The sequence below is a fragment of the Suricata suricatta genome, chromosome X, assembly GCF_006229205.1.
Source record: "Suricata suricatta isolate VVHF042 chromosome X, meerkat_22Aug2017_6uvM2_HiC, whole genome shotgun sequence".
Taxonomy (NCBI): Eukaryota; Metazoa; Chordata; class Mammalia; order Carnivora; family Herpestidae; genus Suricata; species Suricata suricatta.
Genome location: NC_043717.1, coordinates 54,952,486 through 54,974,345, shown reverse-complemented (window position 1 = coordinate 54,974,345; position 21,860 = coordinate 54,952,486). Strand labels below are relative to the sequence as shown.

The 21,860-nt window shown below is 38.3% G+C and overlaps 1 protein-coding gene across 5 annotated transcripts in view; it reads right to left on the bottom strand.

Moving 5' to 3' along the window:
- Positions 1-208: 208 nt before the first annotated feature.
- The window catches only part of UPRT (uracil phosphoribosyltransferase homolog), a 36,475-nt gene continuing 14,823 nt past the window's right edge, over positions 209-21,860 (bottom strand). For 2 of the 5 annotated variants that reach the window (XM_029930684.1, XM_029930689.1), the window contains exons 2-7: positions 17,294-17,336; positions 14,206-14,275; positions 13,187-13,249; positions 11,168-11,329; positions 4,238-4,336; positions 484-1,639 (exon numbers count right to left, since the gene is read on the bottom strand). In XM_029930684.1, the coding sequence (XP_029786544.1) occupies positions 1,533-1,639; positions 4,238-4,336; positions 11,168-11,329; positions 13,187-13,249; positions 14,206-14,275; positions 17,294-17,336 (544 nt within the window). In that variant the 3' untranslated portion in view covers positions 484-1,532. Of the gene's footprint in view, positions 439-483; positions 1,640-4,237; positions 4,337-10,854; positions 10,966-11,167; positions 11,330-13,186; positions 13,250-14,205; positions 14,276-17,293; positions 17,337-21,860 lie in introns of those variants that run through there. The other 3 variants (XM_029930686.1, XM_029930685.1, XM_029930687.1) reach the window with 3 other exon arrangements.

Sequence of the window (21,860 nt, the reverse complement as noted above, 5' to 3'; positions counted from 1 at the left end):
ACTAACTGGAATTTATTTTTTTAATGTTTTTTTATTTATTTTTGAGAGACAGAGAGAGATAGCACTATCACGGGAGGGTCAGAGAGAAAGGGATATACAGAACCCGAAGACAGTTTCCAGGCTCTGAGCTGTCAGCATGGAGCCTGATTGGGGGTTTGAACCAACGAACCATGAGATCATGACCTGAGTCCAAGTCAGACTCTTAACCGACTGAGTCACCCAGACACCCCTGTTAACGAACTGGAATTTAAATAAAAAATTAAAAATAAAGTGAAAAATATACTGAAGTCATTTCAACATTCCTAGGCCCTATAGGGGAAAGGTAGTCCATTGTCCACCATCTTTTGCTCTTCTCCCCTAAGCTTTGCTGACTTTCTTCAGCTTTGGTTCCTTCTGCTCTTCTCTGCATATTTCAGAACAGAGGCCCACAACAGATGCCTATGGGACAATGAGAATATAATTATTTAAGTAACCAGCCAGAACCACTGTTAAAATATTTATTATCAATGTAAAATGAGATCAGGATTTTACAAAAAAGTTTCCAAACACAAACATTGTTTTCTACAACAGTTTATCTTGCTTTTCAAGGCCTAAATATAAACACATATATAACTGGAGGATTTTAAAAATATAGTGTTTTTAATTTTAATACATCTTCAGTTGACAGGCATGTAAAATAACTCATTTCCAAATCATATGAAATATCCAAATTAAAAATGTAGCATTTTAATGTACTTACTGGCCATAAAACTCGGCAAGAAACCGTTCCCCCCCCCCCATACTTCAGAAAAATTACCAATTCCTTTCCAGGGAATTCCAGATATCCTTGGTTCAATCTATCTATGTAAATTAATATTATAGTTCCAGTTGGTGGAAATGCTCCATCATTTCTTCACTTCATTACACTTGGCAAAGCACCTACCAACAATGCACATGATGGAAACGGAGCCACAAAGAACATAATGGCTTGACTGAAGAGCTAACCATATAGCCTGGGTCTACTAATTGAGTGACGCTATTAACGAAATGTAAAATTCCAGGAGGTATTCTTTTTTTCACCCTGTTCAAGTTACCAGCATGTATAGTACTGGGAAGTAAAGAGGAGAAGGTGACAACAGTCATATACATGAAATCTCCCTAAACCTAAAAGTAAACTAAACAAAATGCAAAGTAGAGTGGGCCAAAGAACAGAATCCCAGTTGGGTTTTATTTGTGGCTGCAAACAACATCCACACTGAGAGGTTCAAAAATTAGGAAACTGTGTCAATGCATTGAGGGATCATCAACTTGCATTAGAATATTATTAAAATATTTTCTAAGAGTTATGTGTGCTGCATTTTTGAATTTGGTGCCATCAGTCAAGAAACAAACAAATACATTAAATCTCAAATATTTCCTTTTTACTATACCTACTACCAAAAATTATAAAGCATGGTTTTCTCTGCCATTCTCCAAGTGAATTAGTAAAACAGGTAGAAACTCAAAACATTAACTGTAATATTGCAAAAGATAACTTGTTTTTCTTTGATAACTCAGTCTGTCCCAAAATATTTCTGTCCAAAATGCGTAGGTGCAACAGGGTGAACTTCAGTAGTTAAAATTGTGATCTCTGGAAACTCCTGAATGATTGATTTAGCACCTTCAAAAAATAACAGGAAAATTGCTGTTATGGCAGGACTTTTTGGTAGCATTAATTTTAAACACATAGTCAGACTTTGCTAATCTCTTAGTTTATATGTCTGAAATCTGAAAAGCTGTGACAATCATCACACTATGCCCCCACCCAATAACTAATGAATTCTTAGAATCAAATTGTTTTATATCTGAGATATTACAAATACATTCAGTTATAGCAACTTTCTTCCAGAAATCTTTGTTTTGTTTTCATTTTAAATTATTCTTTCTCTTTCTTCAAAAAAAATGCTTATTGAGAGAGAGAGAGAGAGAGCAAGCGAGTGTGATCAGAGAGAATCTCAACCAGTCTCCACAACGTCATGTGGAGCCTGACATGGGGCTTGAACCCACAAACTGTAAGATCATGACCCGAGCTGAACCCAAGAGTCGGATTCAAAACAGACTGAGCCATCCAGGTGCCAGTATTTTGTTTCATTTTAAAGGCATGTGGCACAGAAGAATACACTCCTTTCCAGAAACAGCATTATATATAAGATGATGGATAGTTTCGCAATTGGAACACTGAAACAAATGTGAAAACTTATTTGGTATATCAGAGCGAGCTAGCTTTTAGAAGATAGGACTCTAGCTTTGGATGTTGCACAAAAAGAGTCTAGCTAGGACCCTAGCCAAACTAAAAAGTAATAATGATGTTGTCAGGAAATAAGATTTTTTCATGTCAAAGATTTGACAATGTCAAAGAATAGTATACTATTCTAATGTATACTCTTAGAACTAACACAGTTACTTTTCTACTTCCAAAAGCAGAAAGCCCAATAATTATTTGGTTATCTCAATGTTTACAATGCCATCTCTGCTATATATAAATGGGTGAGCAAGCAAATCGCCCTTTGTCACCATTGACGTTTGAACTGCAAGTAAATTTTTATTATGAAACAACAAAATAATCAATGTCATACTGAATGCAGCCCTCCCAACGAGATACACTCTAGCCTCTTCAGGGTTGGCTGAGACATGGAACCTTTGGACATGAGGAAACACTCTAACTAGAAGCCACATATTTCTCTTTCTTTTCAATTATGAAACAAATACAAATTCATTGTCAAACATCTGAAAAATACCAAAATAAAGCTTAAAAAAACAAATGAATCACTTAGAACCCCACCATTTTAAGATATCCACTATTAATATAGTGTGTATTTGAAAACTGAAATAGTACTGTGCATCTGTCTAGCCTCTCATGCTAAGTAAAGCCTCATTAAGGTCTATGTTAAATCCAAACCTGATTGCAGTAGTCATAATAGTCATAATTTGTCTTATTGGCTCTAAACTTGGTGATTTTTATAACATTTTACATTATTCTAATGCTATTATTTTTTAACATGCTTTTTAATGTTTACCCTGTAGATGTTATTAAATTTTTTTCGAAAACATAATTTAGTTATATAATATTACATCCTTTGAATATATATACATATATATTTAACTTTATTTATTTATTTATTTTTTAATGTTTTATTTATTGATACAGAGAGAGACAGAGCATGAGAGGGGGAGGGTCAGAGAGAGAAGGAGACACAGAACCGGAAGCAGGCTCCAGGCTCTGAGCTAGCTGTCAGCACAGAGCCTGACGCGGGGCTCGAACCCACGAACGTGAGATCTGACCTGAGCCGAAGTCAGAGGCCTAACCAACTGAGCCACCCAGGTGCCCCACTTTTATTTATTTTTGAGAGACAGAGTGAGACAGCAAGAATGGGGGAGAAGCAGAAAGAGAGGAAAACACAGAATTCGAAGCAGGCTCCAGGCTCTGAACTGTCAGCACAGAGCCTGACGCAAGGCTCCAACCCAAAGACTGTGAGATCATGACCTGAGCCGAAGTCGGATGCTTAACTGACTGAGCCACCCAGGCGCCCCTAAATATATATTTAAACAATTCTTTATTGTAAGGCATGTATATTCTACTCAGTTTTTTCTTACACTAAACGTAACTCTGCAATGAATATCCTGAAAGCTAAGTTTCTACATACATGTATGATTATTTTCTTAGGACACTTTCACACTTGTCCTAGATTGTGTGGCAAAAAAATGAGGCCTTACATTAGGCTTATTCTCCTGGGGAAATTGAGAACACACAGTTCTACCATTATGCCCTTCGAACAGAAGCAGAACTTAAACAAAACTTCGGCTCTTTGCTTTATGCTGCAAAGTTAACTGCAACAAGACCACAAGATCTAGCCAGATTCTCAAGTTTCTTGCAGTTTAGGAGCAGTTCTCAGGCTCCAGTGAGAAGTCAGGAGAAACAGAGACATTTCAGCTATTTGCAGGCTCTACCCAAACAAGGCTACCACAAAAACAATCGCAATCCCCTTCAAAACGATTAGTTCATCACATTTCATTTGAATTTGAACATTAGAATGGTATAAAATATTATCCTATCACCCAGCTTAGAGTGTAAAAACATAAGTTATAAATTACCAAAATTAGATTTAGATTTAATGTGGAAGCAAATGAACTTTTCCTCCTGAAAAGAGTCTGGACAGATACACACTTACCCACCCCATGACCAACTGGAGCTCTAGATACTACCTTATGCTGAACTCACCATGAGGAGTAGAGAACAGACTGAGTAGGATAATAACACTGGGTTGAACTCCATGTTCTATAAGAACCTTTACAGCTTCAATTACAGTATTTCCAGTGCCTGAAATCAAATGACACCCAAATGTATTAGCAACATTAACATTTATCTCAAGACGTCTTTAAAGATTCTTTGAAGCTAAAGGCAGTTTAATAATCTAACATATGACATTAGACAAAGCTTCATTTGCACCTTTCTTTACCAATGACGTTATCTTCAATAATGGACACGAAGTACATACTTTTCAGATTTCAAATGCACAACGAACCCTAAATTCATTATTAGAGATAACAAGTTTGACACCCAACCTCTACCACCAACCCTGAGAGACAATGCCATGTATGATCTGAGTAAGCTTAGGAAACCATACAATATGAGAAAAATATTACTCCCAGAGAGGATAAATCATTGAGAAAATCACTATTATACTCAGTGGACTAGAGAAGAGACATATTTCAATATATCTTCTGTGTTCTATATATTCTGCCTCATTACCTCCTTTACTCCAGTGTGAACATTCACTTTAATTTTTTATTCTTATAGTTTATTGTCAAGTTGGTTTCCATGTAACACCCAGTGCTCTTCCCCACAAGTGCCTTCCATCATGACCATCAGCCCCCCTTCCTCTTTCCCCCTTCAGCCCTAACTTTGTTTTCAGTTAGTCAAGAGTCTCTCATGATTTGGCTCCCTCCCACTCCCTAAGTCTTTTCCTACCCTTTCCCTCCCCATGGTTCTCTGTTAAGTTTCTCCTGTTAGACCTATGAGTGAAAACATATGGTATCTATCCATCTCTGCTGGGCTTACTTCGCTTAGCATGACACCCTCAGGTTCCATCCACATTGCTAAAAATGGCCAGATTTCATTCTTTCTTATTGCCATGTAGAATTCAATTGTACATATAAATCACATCTTCTTGATCCATTCATCACTTGATGGACATTTAGGCCCTTTCCATTATTTGGCTATTGTTGAAAGGGCTGCTGTGAACATTGGGGTACATGTGCCCCTATACACCAGCACTTCTGTACCCCTTGGGTAAGTCCCCAGCAGTGTCACTGCTGGGTCATACAGGATCAGCATGTATAGCATTTATAGTCTCTTGATTTGTTCATTTTAGCCACTCTTACCCATGTGAGGTGGTATCTCAGTGTGGTTTTGATTGGTATTTCCCTGATGAAGAGTGACACTGAGCATTGTTTCATGTGTCCATCTGGATATCCTCTCTGAAGAAGTGTCTATTCATGTCTTCTGCCCATTTCTTCACTGGATTGTTCGTTTATTGGGTGTGGAGTTTGGTGAGTTCCTCATAGACTTTGGACATGAGCCCTTTATCAGATATGTCACTTGCAACTATCTTTTCCCATTCAATTGGTTGCCTATTAGTTTTTTTTATTGTTTCCTTTCCAGTGCAAAAGCTTTTTATCTTGTTGAGGTCCCATTAGTTTATTTTTACTCCTGACTCCCTTGCCTTTTGGGGATGTGTCGAGTAGGATATTGCTGCAGTTGAGATCAAGGAGGCTGTTTCCTGCTTTTTCCTCGAGGGTTTTAATGGTTTCCTGTCTCACATTCAGGTACTTCAGCCATTTTGAGTTTATTTTTGTGTATGGTGTAAGAAAGTGGTCTAGTTTTATTCTTCTTCATGTTGCTGTCCAGTTCTTCCAGCACCACCTGCTAAAGAGGCTGTCTTTTTTTCCATTGGATGCTCTTTCTTGCTTTGTCAAAGATTAATTGGCCATACATCTGTCAGTCCAGTTCGGCATTCTCTATTCTATTCCATTGGACTCTGTGTCAGTTTGTGTGCCAGTACCATACTGTCTTGATGCTGACAGCTTTGTAGTAGAGGGTAAAGACTAGGATTGTGATGCCTCCCCTTTTAGCATCCTTCTTCAATATTATTTTGGCTATTCGGGTTTTTTTTTTTTGTGGTTCCACACTAATTTTAAGATAGTTTGTTCTAGCCTTGAAAAAAATGCTGGTGCACTTTTCATTGGGATTGCATTGAATGTGTAGATTGCATTGAGTAATAATGACATTTTAAGAATGTTTATTCTTCTGATTCATAAGCATGGAATGTTTTTCATTTCTTTGTGTCTCCTTTAATTTCTTTCATATGCTCTCGATAGTTTTCATCATACAGGTCTTTTACATCATTGGATAGGTTTATTCCTAGGTATTTTATAGTTAGTTATTCGTGCAATTGGGAATGGGGTCAGTTTTTTTATTTCTCTTTCTGTTGTTTCATTATTAGTATATAAAAATGCAACCAATTTCTGTGCATTGATTTTGTACCCTGTGACTTTGCGGAATTCATTGATCAGTTCTAGAAGGCTTCTGGTGGAGTCAGTTGGGTTTTTCATGTAGAGTATCAAGTCATCTGCGAAAAGTGAAAGTTTGACTTCTTCTTTGCCAATTCTGATGCCTCTTATTTCCTTTTGTTGTCTGACTGCTGATGCTAGGACATCCAGCACTATGATAAACAACAGTGGTGAGAGTGGACATCCTTGTCGTGTTCCTGAACTCAGGGGGAAAGCTCTCAGTTTTCCCCTATTGAGGATGACATTAGCTGTGGGCTTTTCATGAATGGTTTTTATGATGTTTAAGTAAAGTCCTTCTATCCCAACTTTCTCGAGGGGTTTTATTAAGAAAGGATGCTGTATTTTGTCAAGTGCTTTTTCTGTATCCACCGACAGATCATATGGTTTTAATCTTTTCTTGTATTAATGTAATGAACCACATTGATGGATTTATGAATATTGAACCAGCCCTGTAACGCAGGAATGAATCCCACTTGATCATGATGGATAATTCTTTTTATATGCTGTTGAATTCGATTTGCTAGTATCTTGTTGAGTATTTTTTGCGTCTGTATTCATTAAGGGTATTGGTCTGTAGTGCTCTTTTTTGTTTAGATCTCTGCCTGGTTTGGGAATCAAAGTGATGCTGGCTTTGTAGAATGAGTCCGGAAGTTTTGTTTTCCTTCTATTTCTATATTTTTGGAATAGCTTGAGAAGAATGGGTATTAACTCTGCTTTAAATGGCTGGTAGAATTCCCCTGGGAAGCTATATGACCCTGGGCTCTTATTTATTGGGAGATTTTTGATAACTGACTCAATTTCTTCACTGGTTATGGGTCTGTTCACATTTTCTATCTCTTCCCGTTTGAATTATGGTAGTGCATGTGTGTTTAGGAATTTGTCCCTTTCTTTTAGGTTGTCCAGTTTGTTGGCATATAATGTTTCATAGTATTCCCTCATGATTGCTCGTATTTCTGAGGGATTGGTTGAAATAGATCAATTTTCATGCATGATTTTGTCTATTTCTGTGTTCTCTCTTTTCTTTCTGAGGAGTCTGGCTAGATGTTTATTTTATTTTCTCTAAAAATCAACTCTTGGTTTCATTGATGTGTTCAGCTCTTTTGATGGATTCTATATTGTTTAATTCTGCCCTGATCTTTATTATTTCTCTTCTTCTGCTGAGTTTGGGGCGCTCTTGCTGCTGCCTTTCTAGTTCTTTTAGGTGCTCTGTTAGATTTTGAATTTGTGCTTTTTCTAGTTTGTTGAAATAGGCCTGGAATGCAATATACTTTACTCTTAGGACTTCCTTTGCTGTGTCCCATAGAATTTAGATTGTTGTATTTTAGTTTTCATTTGTTTCCATATATTTTTTAATATCTTCTCTAATTCCCTGATTGGCCCAATCATTCGTTAGTAGGGTGTTCTTTAACCTTCATGTTTTTGGAGGTTTTCCAGACTTTTTCTTGTTTTTGATTTCCAGTTTCATAGCAGTGTGATCTGAAAGTGTGCACGGTATGATCTAAATTCATTTATATTTATGGAGGGCTCCTTTATGACCCAGAATGTGATCTATCTTAGAGAATATGCCATGCACATTCAAGAAGAAAGTGAACTCCCTAGCCTCAGGATGTAAAGTTATAAATATATCTGTCAAATCCATCTGTTCCAATCTATCTATAAGATTGTTTCTCTTTGTGATTGTTTATTGTATTTGGGTGCTCCCAAATTCGGAGTGTAGATGTTTATAATTGTTAGCTCTTCCTGATAGAGAGACCCTGTAATTATTATATAAAGTCCTTCTGCATCTTTTGTTACTGCTTTTATTTTACAGTCCAGTTTGTCTGATATAAGTATGGCTACTCCAGCTTCTTTTGACTTCCAGTTGTATGATAGATATTTCTCCATCCCCTTACTTTCAATCTGAGGGTGTCTTCAAGTCTAAAATGAGTCTCTTGTAGACAGCAAATAGATGGATTTTGGTTTTTATCCATTCTGCTACCCTTTGTCACTTGATCAGAGCATTCAGTCCATTTACATTCAGTGTTATTATTGAAAAATGTGGGTTTAGAGTCATTGTGTTCTCTGTAGGTTTCACGTTTGTAGTGATGTCTCTGGTACTCTTTATTCCCTGCCACATTTCCCTCATAGAGTCCCTCTTAGGATTTCTTGTAAGGCTGGTTTGGTGGTGATTAATTCTGTCAATTTTTGTTTATTTGGGAACACCTTTACCTCTCCTTCTATTCTGATTGACAGGCTTGCTGGATAAAGGATTCTTGGCTGAATATTTTTTCCATTCATCATATTGAAGATTTCCTGACATTATTTTCTGTCCTGCCACGTTTCAGTAGATAGGTCTGTAACGACTCTGATAGGATTCCCTTTGTATGTTAGGGCCCTCTTCTCCCTAGCTGCTTTCAGAATTCTCTCTTTATCTGTATATTTTGCCAGTTTCACTATGATATGTCGTGCTTAAGGTCAATTCAAGTTACATCTGTGGGGAGTTCTCTGTGCCTCTTGGATTTCAATGTCTATTTACTTCCCCAGATTTGGGAAATTCTTGGTTACAATTTGATCATGCACCCCTTCAGGACCTTTCTCTCTTTCTTCTTCTTCAGTAATTCCTATGATACAGATATTGTTCCATTTGATTGTATCACTCAGGTCTCGAATTCTCCTTTCGTGTTCCTGGATCATTTTCTCTGTATTTTTCTTGGCCTCCTGTTTTGCTCTTTGTCTTCTAATTCACCTATTCTCCTCTTTCCTCTTCAATCTGTGCAGTGTTCCCCTACATTTTATTATGCACCTCATTTATACCATTTTTAAGTCATCACAGCTACTTTGAAGGTCCCTAGTCTTTGTATCAATAGCTTCTCTGATGACTTGCATGCTTTTTTCAAGCCCAGTGATTAACTTTATGACAACTGACTAAATTCTTGCTCCGTTATATTGCTTCTATCTGTTTTGAGCAGTTCTGTGGCTGACTTCTTCCTGGAATTTCTTTAGAGGAGAGTTCTCTCATTTCGTCATTTTGGCTAGCTTTCTGACTCTTGTCAGTTTTAAAAGCTAGTTATGCACTGTGTACCTGTTAGTATTGCTCTATTAAAGGAGACTCATTGACTGTCCAGGGCCTGTCCATTCAGGAATTTTTCTTTTAATGGTGTCTCTCGGTTTCTCTTGTTGTGCCTTTAGTTATTTTATTCCCCTACTCAGGGATACTTGGGACTCTCCACCATGCATATACTGGCTTGTTTCTTGAGGTAGCCCTGAGAAGGAAAACAGACAAACACACAGGGAACAAAAGCATGCAAATGTACAGACAAATCAAACAAACAAGCAAGCCAAAAGGGGAAAGAAAAAAAAAGAAAAGAAGAAAAACGGGGGGGGGGGGGGGACAAAAACAGTGAAAGAGAAAGGACAGTTTAAAAGTATAGAAGCAATGGAGGGGAGAAATAAGAAGGAAATAAGGGAAAATATATCTGATTAAGAAGAATTGCTCTAATCTTGGCAGTGCATCAATGGTGATCTTTCCTGGGCTGGGGATAGTGGGTGGAGGAGGAAAGGAAAAAGGAAAGTAAAAGGCAGCTCTCCAGCGCTTAAGGGTGTGGTTTGGTGTAGGTGGGTCTTGTTTCCACTGCAGGTCCTGCTGGCTGCTCCCCAAGGCTCCACCTTAGTGGTTGTGGGGAAAAGAATGGTGCCACCCCAATCCCTTCTCAAACCAAGCATTGCAACCCACTCTTTTGGGTCCAATCTCCCTGTGTCACAGGCGGGCCAATTGTATTTTCCAAGCCTCGCCTTATTTCCATATCCTAGTCCATGCACTTTAATGCTGCTGCCAGAGATGAGATGTACTCCTCCAGGTGGGTGGCTTCCTAGCAGGCATTATGTAGGGGGAGTCAGGGAGCAGTTTTCTCCTGGCCCTGCCTGGAATCAGCGCACTAAGACCAAGGAAAGTGTGCCAGCTAAAGCAGACGGATTTCTCTCTCCATGCCCAGAGGTTATAGATGGGATGATAGGATCCCTCTCCGTCTCAGACCGAGGTTTTTCTCTTCTCTAGAGACAACTCTATGAGTGTTTTCAGCTTCTTTCTCTTTTCCCTTGTCTCCCCTTGGCTCTGCATGCTCTTCACAACTCTGCACTGGGGTGGGGGCTCCCTCCCCTTTGAGCCTCCCGACCCCGGCCTGTGTTTATTTCCCTAGTTCATACTCACTCAGGCACCTATGAGGCTGTCCTCTTTGTGAGCTCTGTGTGTTTTCCTCCCACTCTTGCAGATCAGAGTATTGTGGCTTCAGTCCTTGTTAGTTTGATAGATGTGGGCAGGTGAAAATTATAGAGCTTCCTACTTCTCCACCATCTTGCCCCTCCTCTTGAACATTCATTTTAAACAACAGCTCTTTGGAGCTAATAAAGTTTAGATAACATATATTCTCTTATTACACAATAAAAATTCCCCAGTGAAACTGCCCAGGGCAACTCCAAATCCAACAGAAAAACATATTTATAAAGGGTTTTGCCTTTATATAAGGGTACCTAAAAGGCAGTCACTAAGTGGAATTGCTTTAAACCCTAAGCAAAGTATACAAATTAAACTCCAGCCACTCACTGAGAATTGGATACATCAGAAGAACTTTTCTCCGGTAAATATCTGGTGGGAATTTGGCATAGTATACTTTGGCTCTTTGTGTTTCCTCATCACTCTGAATCAGGATCTTTCCAATTCGTATAGATCGACAGCAGTCTCGTAAACCTTGTTCCATTGCCTCACCTTAAAAAAAAGGAAAATGTTCAAAAGAGATAAAGGGTAGGGTGAGATAGAAATAAAGTTCATAAATAGACCAAAGCAGATCATGTGACTATTATTAATACAAAAAGGTCATTACCAAGATGGGAGCAATTCTTCTTAAGAGCTTTCATTTCTGATATACTCATATTTTATATTAGTGCAGGTCAATTAAGCCAGGTTAAGGGCTGGTCAATGAAAGTAAGATAAGCTAGTTTTTTTGTTGGCTTTCACGTTTGAGAGATGTCACATTTCCATGAAATTCAAGAAGTAAAGTATTTTGTTAGGGTGCTCCCTGAGCTTTTCCAATATCAGGACCATTTTACTCTTATTATTTTAAGGAAGACTTTTAAACCATGTAAACCTTTTATTTTTATCTGAAAAAAATAAATAGAAGATATATGGAAGAAATGAGGGCTACAGACCAAGGTGGCATCAGGAGGTATTAATACGCCCCAGCAATGATTTCAATGGCAGACGTTTCCTGGCAAACAGTGAAAAACTATACTGTTCCCTTCCTCTCCTCCCCAAGAACCATAACCAACACTACTACTCCCTACTTGGTTTCTGAACAGAGTCATTTTTGAGTCTGAATTCCCTTAAGGAAGTGTTTGTCAAAAGTCAATCATTCTCATACCATCTTAAGACTTAAGGCCACATAAGAATCCTACCTCTACTGTTATTTACTTAATATTTTTCTTTAACTATTTTCATTTACATTTCTTTTAAGAAGAAACTTTCTATCAGTAGTGAAAACATAAAAACAGTTTCTAATATATAGGAAAATCAACCAACAGCTAAAAAGGTTAAAAAAATAACCCTCTCTATTCATTACCCCAAGGTCATCTGCTATGTACTAGGGTTGTGAGGATGCCACTGATTTTAGGGCAGGAACTGGACTGAAATAGAAGAAACAAATGCCAATAAAGCCCATCTTCATTGTCTTCACCAGTTTTAAAAGGTTAAATAACATTGTCTTGAAAATCTGATCATTGCTTAAAAGCTACCTTATATTTAAAAAAGGGAGCTAAAAGCTCCTATTTTACTTGAGGTATTCACTTGCTTACAAACAGAACCTCACAGCCAGAGAAAACGCAATGCTTGTATGTGGAAAAAAGTCATTTGTCTCTAGTGCAAGGAAGTGAGGCTTCTACCAAACAATGGGATCTTGTGCAAAAATTAGCTAATTTATTTGTTAAGTTACAGATTAAAAGCAATCCTCCCCATGTAACAGGTAGACGCTCTAATTACAGGCATGTGACTTTGTTGTACAAAGTTTGGTTTAGAAGAGTAATCAGTTGGACTCATACAAATACAGCATTTATAAGACCAGCAATTGGAAATACACAGAGAGTTAATAACAGTTAAGTGCTTTTGCCATATGGTCACACACACATCAAATATAAAACTGAAAATACTGAGTCATTCAGTCCAGTTCCTGATAGGGTAGGACTATTCCCTATAAAAACAAAGAAACAACAAAAAAACCAGAACAAACATTTCTCCAGTCTGGTATTTATAGCTCTGCAGTCCTGAATTTGTGCCATATTCCATCAGTCTTCAAGCTGCCCTATTCTCCTCAGGATAGCATCATCTCATTACCCTATCCTCCCATTCTACCCTGAATCTCTCTGAAAACTGGAGTAGATGCCCTGAAGTTAAAATCAGTCAAACTCAGCAACACAGAGGCCATGATCCAAGGCACCATGAGGACATACAACACAAGTGGTGAGATTTAAGATAAGGGAGGCTGCAATTATGACAGAGAAGCTCATCTCTCTCCTGGAAAAAAATTGTTTCTATGCATGCAAAGGGACAAAAATTAAACATATAAAAACGTACCGCTTCTCATTATGCTGACCCCACAATTTCCCTTCTCAAATTTCACTCCTTCATACTTGTACCCTGTTGGGGAACAAGACCAAAGAATTCATCTTTCATCACTGGAGCAACCCACTTATTTTATAAAGTGCCTATAGTTTAAAGCAGTTGGATACAGAACAATCATTGTCTAGACATTCTGTAAAATGGCTCCTTGTGAAAGTAATGAGAAGAGTCATAATTTTTCATTTATTTCTTAATTCTAAGAAACTTATGGGGAGAATTGGGAAAGGTAGACTTCACTGAGTAGGAACAAGATTTATGATAGCATGATATTCACATACATATTCCTCAAATTGAATTCAGAGTAGAATCATTACACTCTGAGTATCATAAACTCCATCAATTCAAACTGAGACCACACTTGAGCCACATCAGAGAGCCTCCTTATTCCATCCCTTTTTATGAGCTTCCATTCTGCCTTAAAAAGCAAAAGACAAAGGCTGAGGTCGCTACCCAGACATGTTCAACCCTTGGTGTCATCCTGATTTTGTATCAATTATGATAAAACAAGCTCAGCCCCCAATTTTCATAAAGTCAACCTCTGAATAGAACAGCTTCCATTATTTAGTAAAGAAGTAAAACAAAGTACCCTCTCCAATCCTCACTTTTAGTTTTCTTTGTCTTTTTTACTTCTCATTCTTTCACCTGGCGTTTCAGTGCCAAACCAGCCCCCATTTATTCCCTACAGAGGTGAAGATAAGCTGCCAGCTTATCCCAATGGGCTGTCATCAAAGGCAAGACTTGCATGCTAAAGAATATTTACTAACCTTTAATTTGAATTGACAAGCAAAGCCATTAACAAAAAGTCATCCATATAAATTTAACTAAATGTCTTCGAGTTTAAGTTGTTTAAAAGAACGGGTCCACTTAGACTCCTCATTTTACATACTGATCTACTCAGACTGCTTATTTTTTCCATTTTCCCATGATTCTCAGAATTTTTATGAGGATAATGTGAGAGGAACAGCCCTGGTTACCTGTTGGGGTGGTCACCATGCATTCTTTATATGGTAGTTGATTCAATCCCTCTTCCACAACAAGTCTGATCTAAGAGTCAAAAGAAGAATAAGTTAAAAAATAAAAAATAATTTAAAAAAGACTAAGTTGAAAAACTGCTAGGAATCTAGTGTTTGCTGTTAGCTTCAGGAGCTGTACACTAGACAAAAAGTCAATAATGCAATAGGCAAGGGTAGAGCTCACGGAGGTAGGAAGGGAGCCCCTATTAAGTATTAGATGCAGAAAGAGATCCTCATGCTAAGCTGCTTGCTACTAGGTATCCAACCTTGGGTAGGCACATGATTGCCACCAAAAGGCTCAAGTATGCCTTCTGATTCTCATTCAGTTAGTACAGCCTATATTATGAGAGATGCGAAACTACAGTAAATGGCAAGAGTCATGGCAGGCACCCTTGGAAGTAATATACTTCTGGATACTCTGAAAATAGTGCTCACTGGGAATTCCTCTGCCTTGTTCAGGACTTTGAAATTAAGTTGGCTTTTGTTAACAAAGGCTCACCATAAAGCAAATAAACCCTAAAACTTCTTAGGAGGAAAAAAATGAGTGGATGGGGTTGAACCAATTGCCTGAGCTTGAAGTAGGATCCAGTTAGTAATCTCTACACCCAATGTGGTACTCAAACTCATGACACCGAGGTCAAGAACCACATTCTCTGCTTTCTAAAAAAAAAAAAAAGTCTCCTGATGATCTTCATGTGTGGTACAGAGGAAAGAACCCATTTGAACTACTAGAAACAGCCTCCAAAACCCAAATATGATATTCCTCTGAGCACCCAGAGCCTCGAGAGTCTACTACAATAAAGCCAGTACTGAGTCTGCAATGCATTTTCTTTAATCAATATTACATTACTGATAAAGAATTAGGAACAAGAGGGAGAAACACCAGGCTCCATGTTCTGTTATCACAGCATAACACCTTGCTGCCATTAAAATGATCAATACTAAATGGGCTAGCATTTTGTCAGCCTGTAGCACCAGAGGGTGCACCAGAACCTCATGAATACTGTGTACGTATGCACATTCATCTCTAGCCACCCCCTTCTGTGGAGGTTAATGTTTCTTAAGAGAAAGGGAAGAAAAGAATTATTTTCTTTGGAGAGCCTAGATCTCCCAGTAACACTCCTCTAAAGAGTCTTACCTCCTGCCCATCCCCTGCAACCCTAGGAAAGAAACTGGGTATGTCCAAGCCTTATGGGAGAACATAAAACCAGAAGGGTGATTACATATAAAGAACTCAAGATTCAAGTGCCCAGGTAGCCAATTCTGACAAATTCAGGATGCAATTAATGTCAACTATAACGGGATCCTTGTGCTAGAACAGACAAGTGTACTAGAAAGCCTCAACACCAGAAACCTAAATAGCTCCAGTCTCTACCACAACCACAGAAGGTCCTCCACAACCCCCAATATCAGAACCTTCAAAGTCAAATGCAGAGAACAGAGAGGTCCCAATTACCATCCCTCATGTGAGTTATGCTGTGCATCCTTAATATCTTATTTGGTTAAGATATAAGGCCTGCCCTTTCAGGCAAGCATTTTATAATAATCATGTACATAACTCCTACCTTCTATAGAAAAAGGGCAAAGAAAGCAAAAGAAAGAGGAACCACTTCCTACTAATGAACACAAAAGATTTCTGTTTTCTCCACAGCAGCCAATGGCCCATGTTCCTTCCTCTTTGAAACTGTTCCTTTGATCTGATAAAAGCATAAAGACAGGGGCACCTGAGTGGCTCAGTCAGCTAAGTGTCCAACTTTGGCTCAGGTCATGATCTCATCACTCGTGGGTTTGAGCCCCACATCAGGCTCCATGCTGACAGCTCAGAGCCTGGAGCCTGCTTTGGATTCTTTGTCTTCTCTCTCTCTCTCTGACCCTCCTCTGCTCATGCTCTGCCCCTCTCTCTATCAAAAATAAACATTAAAATTTTTTTAATTAAAAAAAAGCATAAAGACAGAATGACCTAATTATCAGTCCAGGAGTGTCAACTACATTCATCTTGATGCAATCCAAACGTTATTACTGACCCTAGAAACTCAAATAACTGTAAATAGAAGTGGCCTCTGAACCAATAATACTTAAAGCCAAAAGCAGAATAGGAGTTGCCTACACTGTTTTGGAATTAAGATTTTCCCAGGGAAAATCTAAATGAAAAGTTTCATGCCTTTCTTTCCCTCTCCCATTCCCTTTAATAGTCTATCTTTTGCTCTCTGATTATACCTGTGAGATTAATAAGCCACTTTTCTTTCTTTTCCAAACTAAATACTGACAACAGTATTTAGAATATAAACTCCATGAGATTAGGGACAATGTCTGTATTCTTTACTGCTGTATCTCCTCCCCCTGCAACAGAGCCTAGCCCAGTGCCTGATTCGAGTTCAGTATGTATTTCATGAATATGAATATGAATAACCACAGCAGAAAATGTGTGCTTATTCCAAGCATTGAGCACTCTCAGATGTAAATACAAGAAGGAAATGTAATTCTTCATCTGAAGACAACCCAACTTAGCCTGAGATCCTCTCATATCACACTAGATAACCTGAATTGGGCATGGCCAATCCTTAAAAGGAAGTCTCTGAGGAAAGCATACACAGTATTTCACATGTAAGGATAGTACAGAAAAGGTGAAATAAATACCCCCCCATGTAAACTACAAGAGAGGTATTAGTTATTCTGTATTAAATGAATACCAAGAAAATAACTACTAGGTTTCCCTAAATCTTTGGTTTTCTTTTTAAGTACTTCACTGCTGTAAGATGAGGCATTTAAGGGGTTACTTAATATCACATTACCAAGATCCCCTTGAGAGGTAGTAGTACCTCAGAATTATGGAGAACAAGTTCATGGGCAATGCTCTGAGGTGAAAGGGATTAAGGCACAGCTTTATCAAAAGAGTAGAGGCAAAATACCTCAGAAATTTACCAGGATGATGTTTACTTGGCACAAACTCTCTCATTCTACAGAATGCTGTAGAATAAAAAAGTCCCTTGGCCCTACTAGGACTGTATCACTAGGAGCAATGAAACAAAAATGGAAAGCCTCTACCTACCAAACGATCTGCAGAAAACATGAAGTCCCCTCTACTGGCTGTCCTAGAAAGAAAGTAGTAAAAGTTTTAGTCCAGATTAGAGCTTTAAGGTAAAATATTACTTAAGACATATAGTAATACTGATATTAAAACATATTACATACTAAAAGCCTAAAAGCTTACATATACAAACTATTACTGAAGCAAGATATTTTTCACTTGCATACAGGAACCTAAATGGAAGACTCAATAAATACTGTTGAAAATGCTTCCTTGATATCAACATTAGAGACAGGAATTGAAAAGATCATGCATTCTCCCACTGAGCTGCCCAAGTATATATTATTCTTGCTACAAGATGGCAGCAAGCTCACAGCTCAAGTTAAAAGAAAAACTTCACAATATGAAAACCAGGTTCTTCCCATTCTCCCCCTCCATTCACCTTGATGTAAAACCCAGGTAACGGGGTGGGGGTGGGGGGTAGTGCTAAGTGGCTCAGTTGGTTTAGTGGCTGACTTTGGCTCAGGTCATGATCTCAGGGTTCACAGATTTGAGCCCCGCATCAGGATCTGTGCTGACGGCTCAGAGCCTGGAGCCTGCCTCAGATTGTGTCTCCTTCTCTCTCTACCCCTCCCCTTACCCCTCCCCCCTTCACACTCCGTCTCTATCAAAAAATGAATAAACGTTTAAAAAAATTTAAACCCAGGTAACCAAGATAAGTAACCCATCTACTTTGTCTCTGATCCATTTTAGAATGACAATGATACGAACAAATCCTCTACTTTCGCCATTGTTTTCAAGAACGTATAACCTAATGTCTCAGACCTCTTTCTAAAAGTATTTGATAATTTATTCCTTTTGCCTGTATTTTTCTTCAATCAAATACTTTATTCCCTAGATCTTTCTGTCTTTCTATCATTTTCCTGTACATTTCCTTCTGGTCAACAGTTTTATATCCTGAGGTGTCCAAGTAATAATAATATAGGGTTGCACCTGCCCACCTAACCAACCAAAATGGTAATGTTAAAAGGCTGACATTTTTTCTGTATGTAAAAAACTAGTATTGTTCTACCCCATATAAGTTAAATGATTTGACTGAACAGACTGATTTACAGTTTATGTATTTAAAAATCCCCATCTGCCTATCCAGAGCATACCTCAAATATTCCCCCAACATAGCATCAAAATGGCATATGGAGGCATATATTATCTCAGTATACCATTAACTACTACCCCTTTTTTTCCAAAGCTGCATTTACTTTTCCTGACAGGAAAAAGCAATGAAATATCCCTGACACAAATGACATTTGATTTCTTAGAGTAACCAGAGTTCTATCATATTACAGATAATAACTCTCTAAAATATGAACCCAAACTGAGCAATGACAAGAATACAAGTCTGTATTCTTTACACATATATTCCCTAAACTCACAAAACTATACACACACACACACACACACACACACACACACACAGAGCCCATTTTAAACAGGCTGTATTTTGGGGCACCTGGGTGGCTCAGTCGGTTAAACGTCCTGCTTCTGGCTTCGGCTCAAGTCATGATCTTAAGGTTAATGGGTTCGAGCCCCGCGTCAGGCTGTGCTGACAGCTAGCTCAGAGCCTGGAGCCTGCTTCAGATTCTGTCTCTCTCTCTCTCTCTCTCTCTCTCTCTCTCTCTCTCTGACCCTCCCCTGCTCATGCTGTCTCTCAAAAATAAATAAAAAACATAAAAAAAAACCAGGCTGTATTTAGAGCACAAACTGATAGTTGCCGGAGGGGGAGATAGGGATATGGGCAAAATGTGTGAAGGTGCGTGGGAGATAACAAGCCTCCAGTTATGGAATGAATAAGTTCTGCAAATGGAAGGCACAGCATAAGGAATATAGCCCATGGTATTGTAATAGCACTATATGGTGACAGATGGTAACTACACTGTGGAGAGCATAGCATAACATATAAACTTGTGGAGTCACTATGTTGTACACCTAAAATTAATGTAACAGTGTGTGTCAACAATACTCAAATTTAAAAAATAAATTAAATAAAAATAAAATGGACCATTAACAAAACCACACTATTACACCAGCATCTTTCATTTCTGGAATCAATCTTCACAATATACTCATCAAGGAAGTAAAAGCTAGTGAACTACAAAAAAATAACTGAAGCCCACTTTCTGTTTACTAGACCTATACAAACACAAAATCTAGGCAGGCAGAACACAATTTTTCAATAGGGAAGAAAAATCTAGATTAGCCTTAAAAGAAATATGCAGTAATATGTCTTGGGAACACATCTGTAATATTTGTTTTTAATTTCTGAACAGTTACACGTAAATTTATTACATAGAAAAGTTACATTAGGTTAAGTGATCAGACTTGCCCAAATCCATTACAGTAAAACCTTGGTTTGAGAATGTTTCATTCCAGAAACACTCTTGTAATCCAAAGCACTTGTATATCAAACAGAATTTCAAGAATTATTTAGCTCAGTTGTGATCATGTGATGTTTGGCATCACGTTCTACTCATATTGCAAGACATCGCTCATTTAGTAAGTTAAAATTTATTAGAAAAGTTTGCTCATCTGGCAAACACTCACAGAACAAGTTACTTGCCATCCAAGGTTTTATGTATTTTATTCTAAAATCAGACATTTTAACATCTTTCATACTCTCCCTCCAAATATCAGCCTCAACTGATAGGTTTTCTGTGATAATCACCTTCTCTACATTCCGAAAAACTACACGCTAGGAGAACTGTCATCTCTTGATAGCTATTTGACTCCCAACTAAAGCATTCACTGCTGTATGCCATCTCACTACAAACAGTAATTACTAATGTATCTCCTGTTGCTTTAGACCCATACTGTGTACTTTAAATCAATTTAGAAATTAAACTTAGAAATCAGTAAGTCGATTGCATTTTTTAAAACCACAGTCGTCTTCAATATTCACATCTAAATCCTTAACATGGTATTTTTTAATGTTTGTTTATTTTTGAGACAGAGAGAGACAGGGAGGGAATGAGATAGAGGGAGACACAGAATCTGAAGCAAGCTCCAGATTCTGAGCTGTCAGCACTGAGCCCGACGCGGGGTTCGAACCCACAAACCGTGAGATCATGACCTGAGCCGAAGTCAGATGCTTAACCAACTGAGCCACCCAAGCGCCCCATAAGTCCTATTAAAATTAGAGTTAACACTGTTAACATTAACTGTTAATGTTAACACCATTAACATTAGAGTTTCATAACACAGATATATACTTCTCGGATCAACAAGTTACACATAATCTATGAGCCCCTGCTTTCTGTCCAATGCTGCACTAAAGTTTTTGTTAATAAAGGAGTTTTAATGTAAACCCAGGTCTTATTCATTCTCTGTATACACTTTGTTTCAAATTGTAATTCTATTCACTTGTCTCAAAGATATTCTTTCAATTTTTTTGTTTATTTACTTATTTTGAGAGAGACAGAGACAGTGTAAGTGGAGGAGGAGGAGAGAGAGGGAGACAGAGAATCCCAAGGAGGCTCCATGCTGCCAGCACAGAGCCTGATGGTGGGCTTTACCTCCTGAGATTGCAAGATCATGACGTGAGCCGAAACCAAGAGTTGGACACTTAATGGACTGAGCCACCCAGATGCCCCTCAAAATCATTTTTTTAAAAAGTTTCTCATATCCACCAACAGTGTAGGAGTGTGCCCGTCTCTCCACACCATCACTATCAACTATAGTCTCTTGATTTGTTCATTTTAGCTACTCTAACTGGCGTGAGGAGGTATCTCAGTGTGGTTTTGATTTGTGTTTCCCTGATGATGAGCGATGTTGAGCATCGTTTCATGTACCTATAGGCCATCTGGATGTCCTCTTTGGAGAAGTGTCTGTTTATGTGTTCTGCCCATTTCTTCACAGGGTTATTTGTTTTTTGGGTGTGGATTTTGGTGAGTTCCTTGTAAATTTTGGATACTAGCCCATTGTCTGATATGTCATTTGCAAATATCTTTTCCCATTCTGCCAGTTGCCTGTTAGTTTTCTTGATTGTTTCCTTTGCAGTGCAAAAGCTTTTTATCTTGATGAGGTCCCAATAGTTCATTTTTGCTTTCATTTCCCTCGCTGTTGGGGATGTGTTGAGTTGGAAACTGCTACATTTCAGGTCAAGGAGGTTGTTTCCTACTTCCTCCTTGAGAGTTTTTATGGTTTCCTGTCTCACATTCAGGTCTCTTATCGATTTTGAGTTTACTTTTGTGGAAAACAGTGTGAAGTTTCCTCAAAAAACTATCAATAGAACTCCCCTATGACCCAGCAATAGCACTGCTAGGGATTTACCCAAGGGATACAGAAGTGCTGACGAATAGGGGCACATGTACCCCAATGTTCATAGCAGCACTGTCAACAACAGTCAAATCATGGTAAGAGTCTAAATGTCCATCACCTGATGAGTGGATCAAGAAGATGTGGTATATATACACAATGGAGTATTACATGGCAATGAGAAAGAATGAAATCTGGCCATTTGTAGGAAAGTGGACGGACCTCGAGGGTGTCACGCTAAGCAAAATAAGTCAGGCGGAGAAGGACAGATACCATA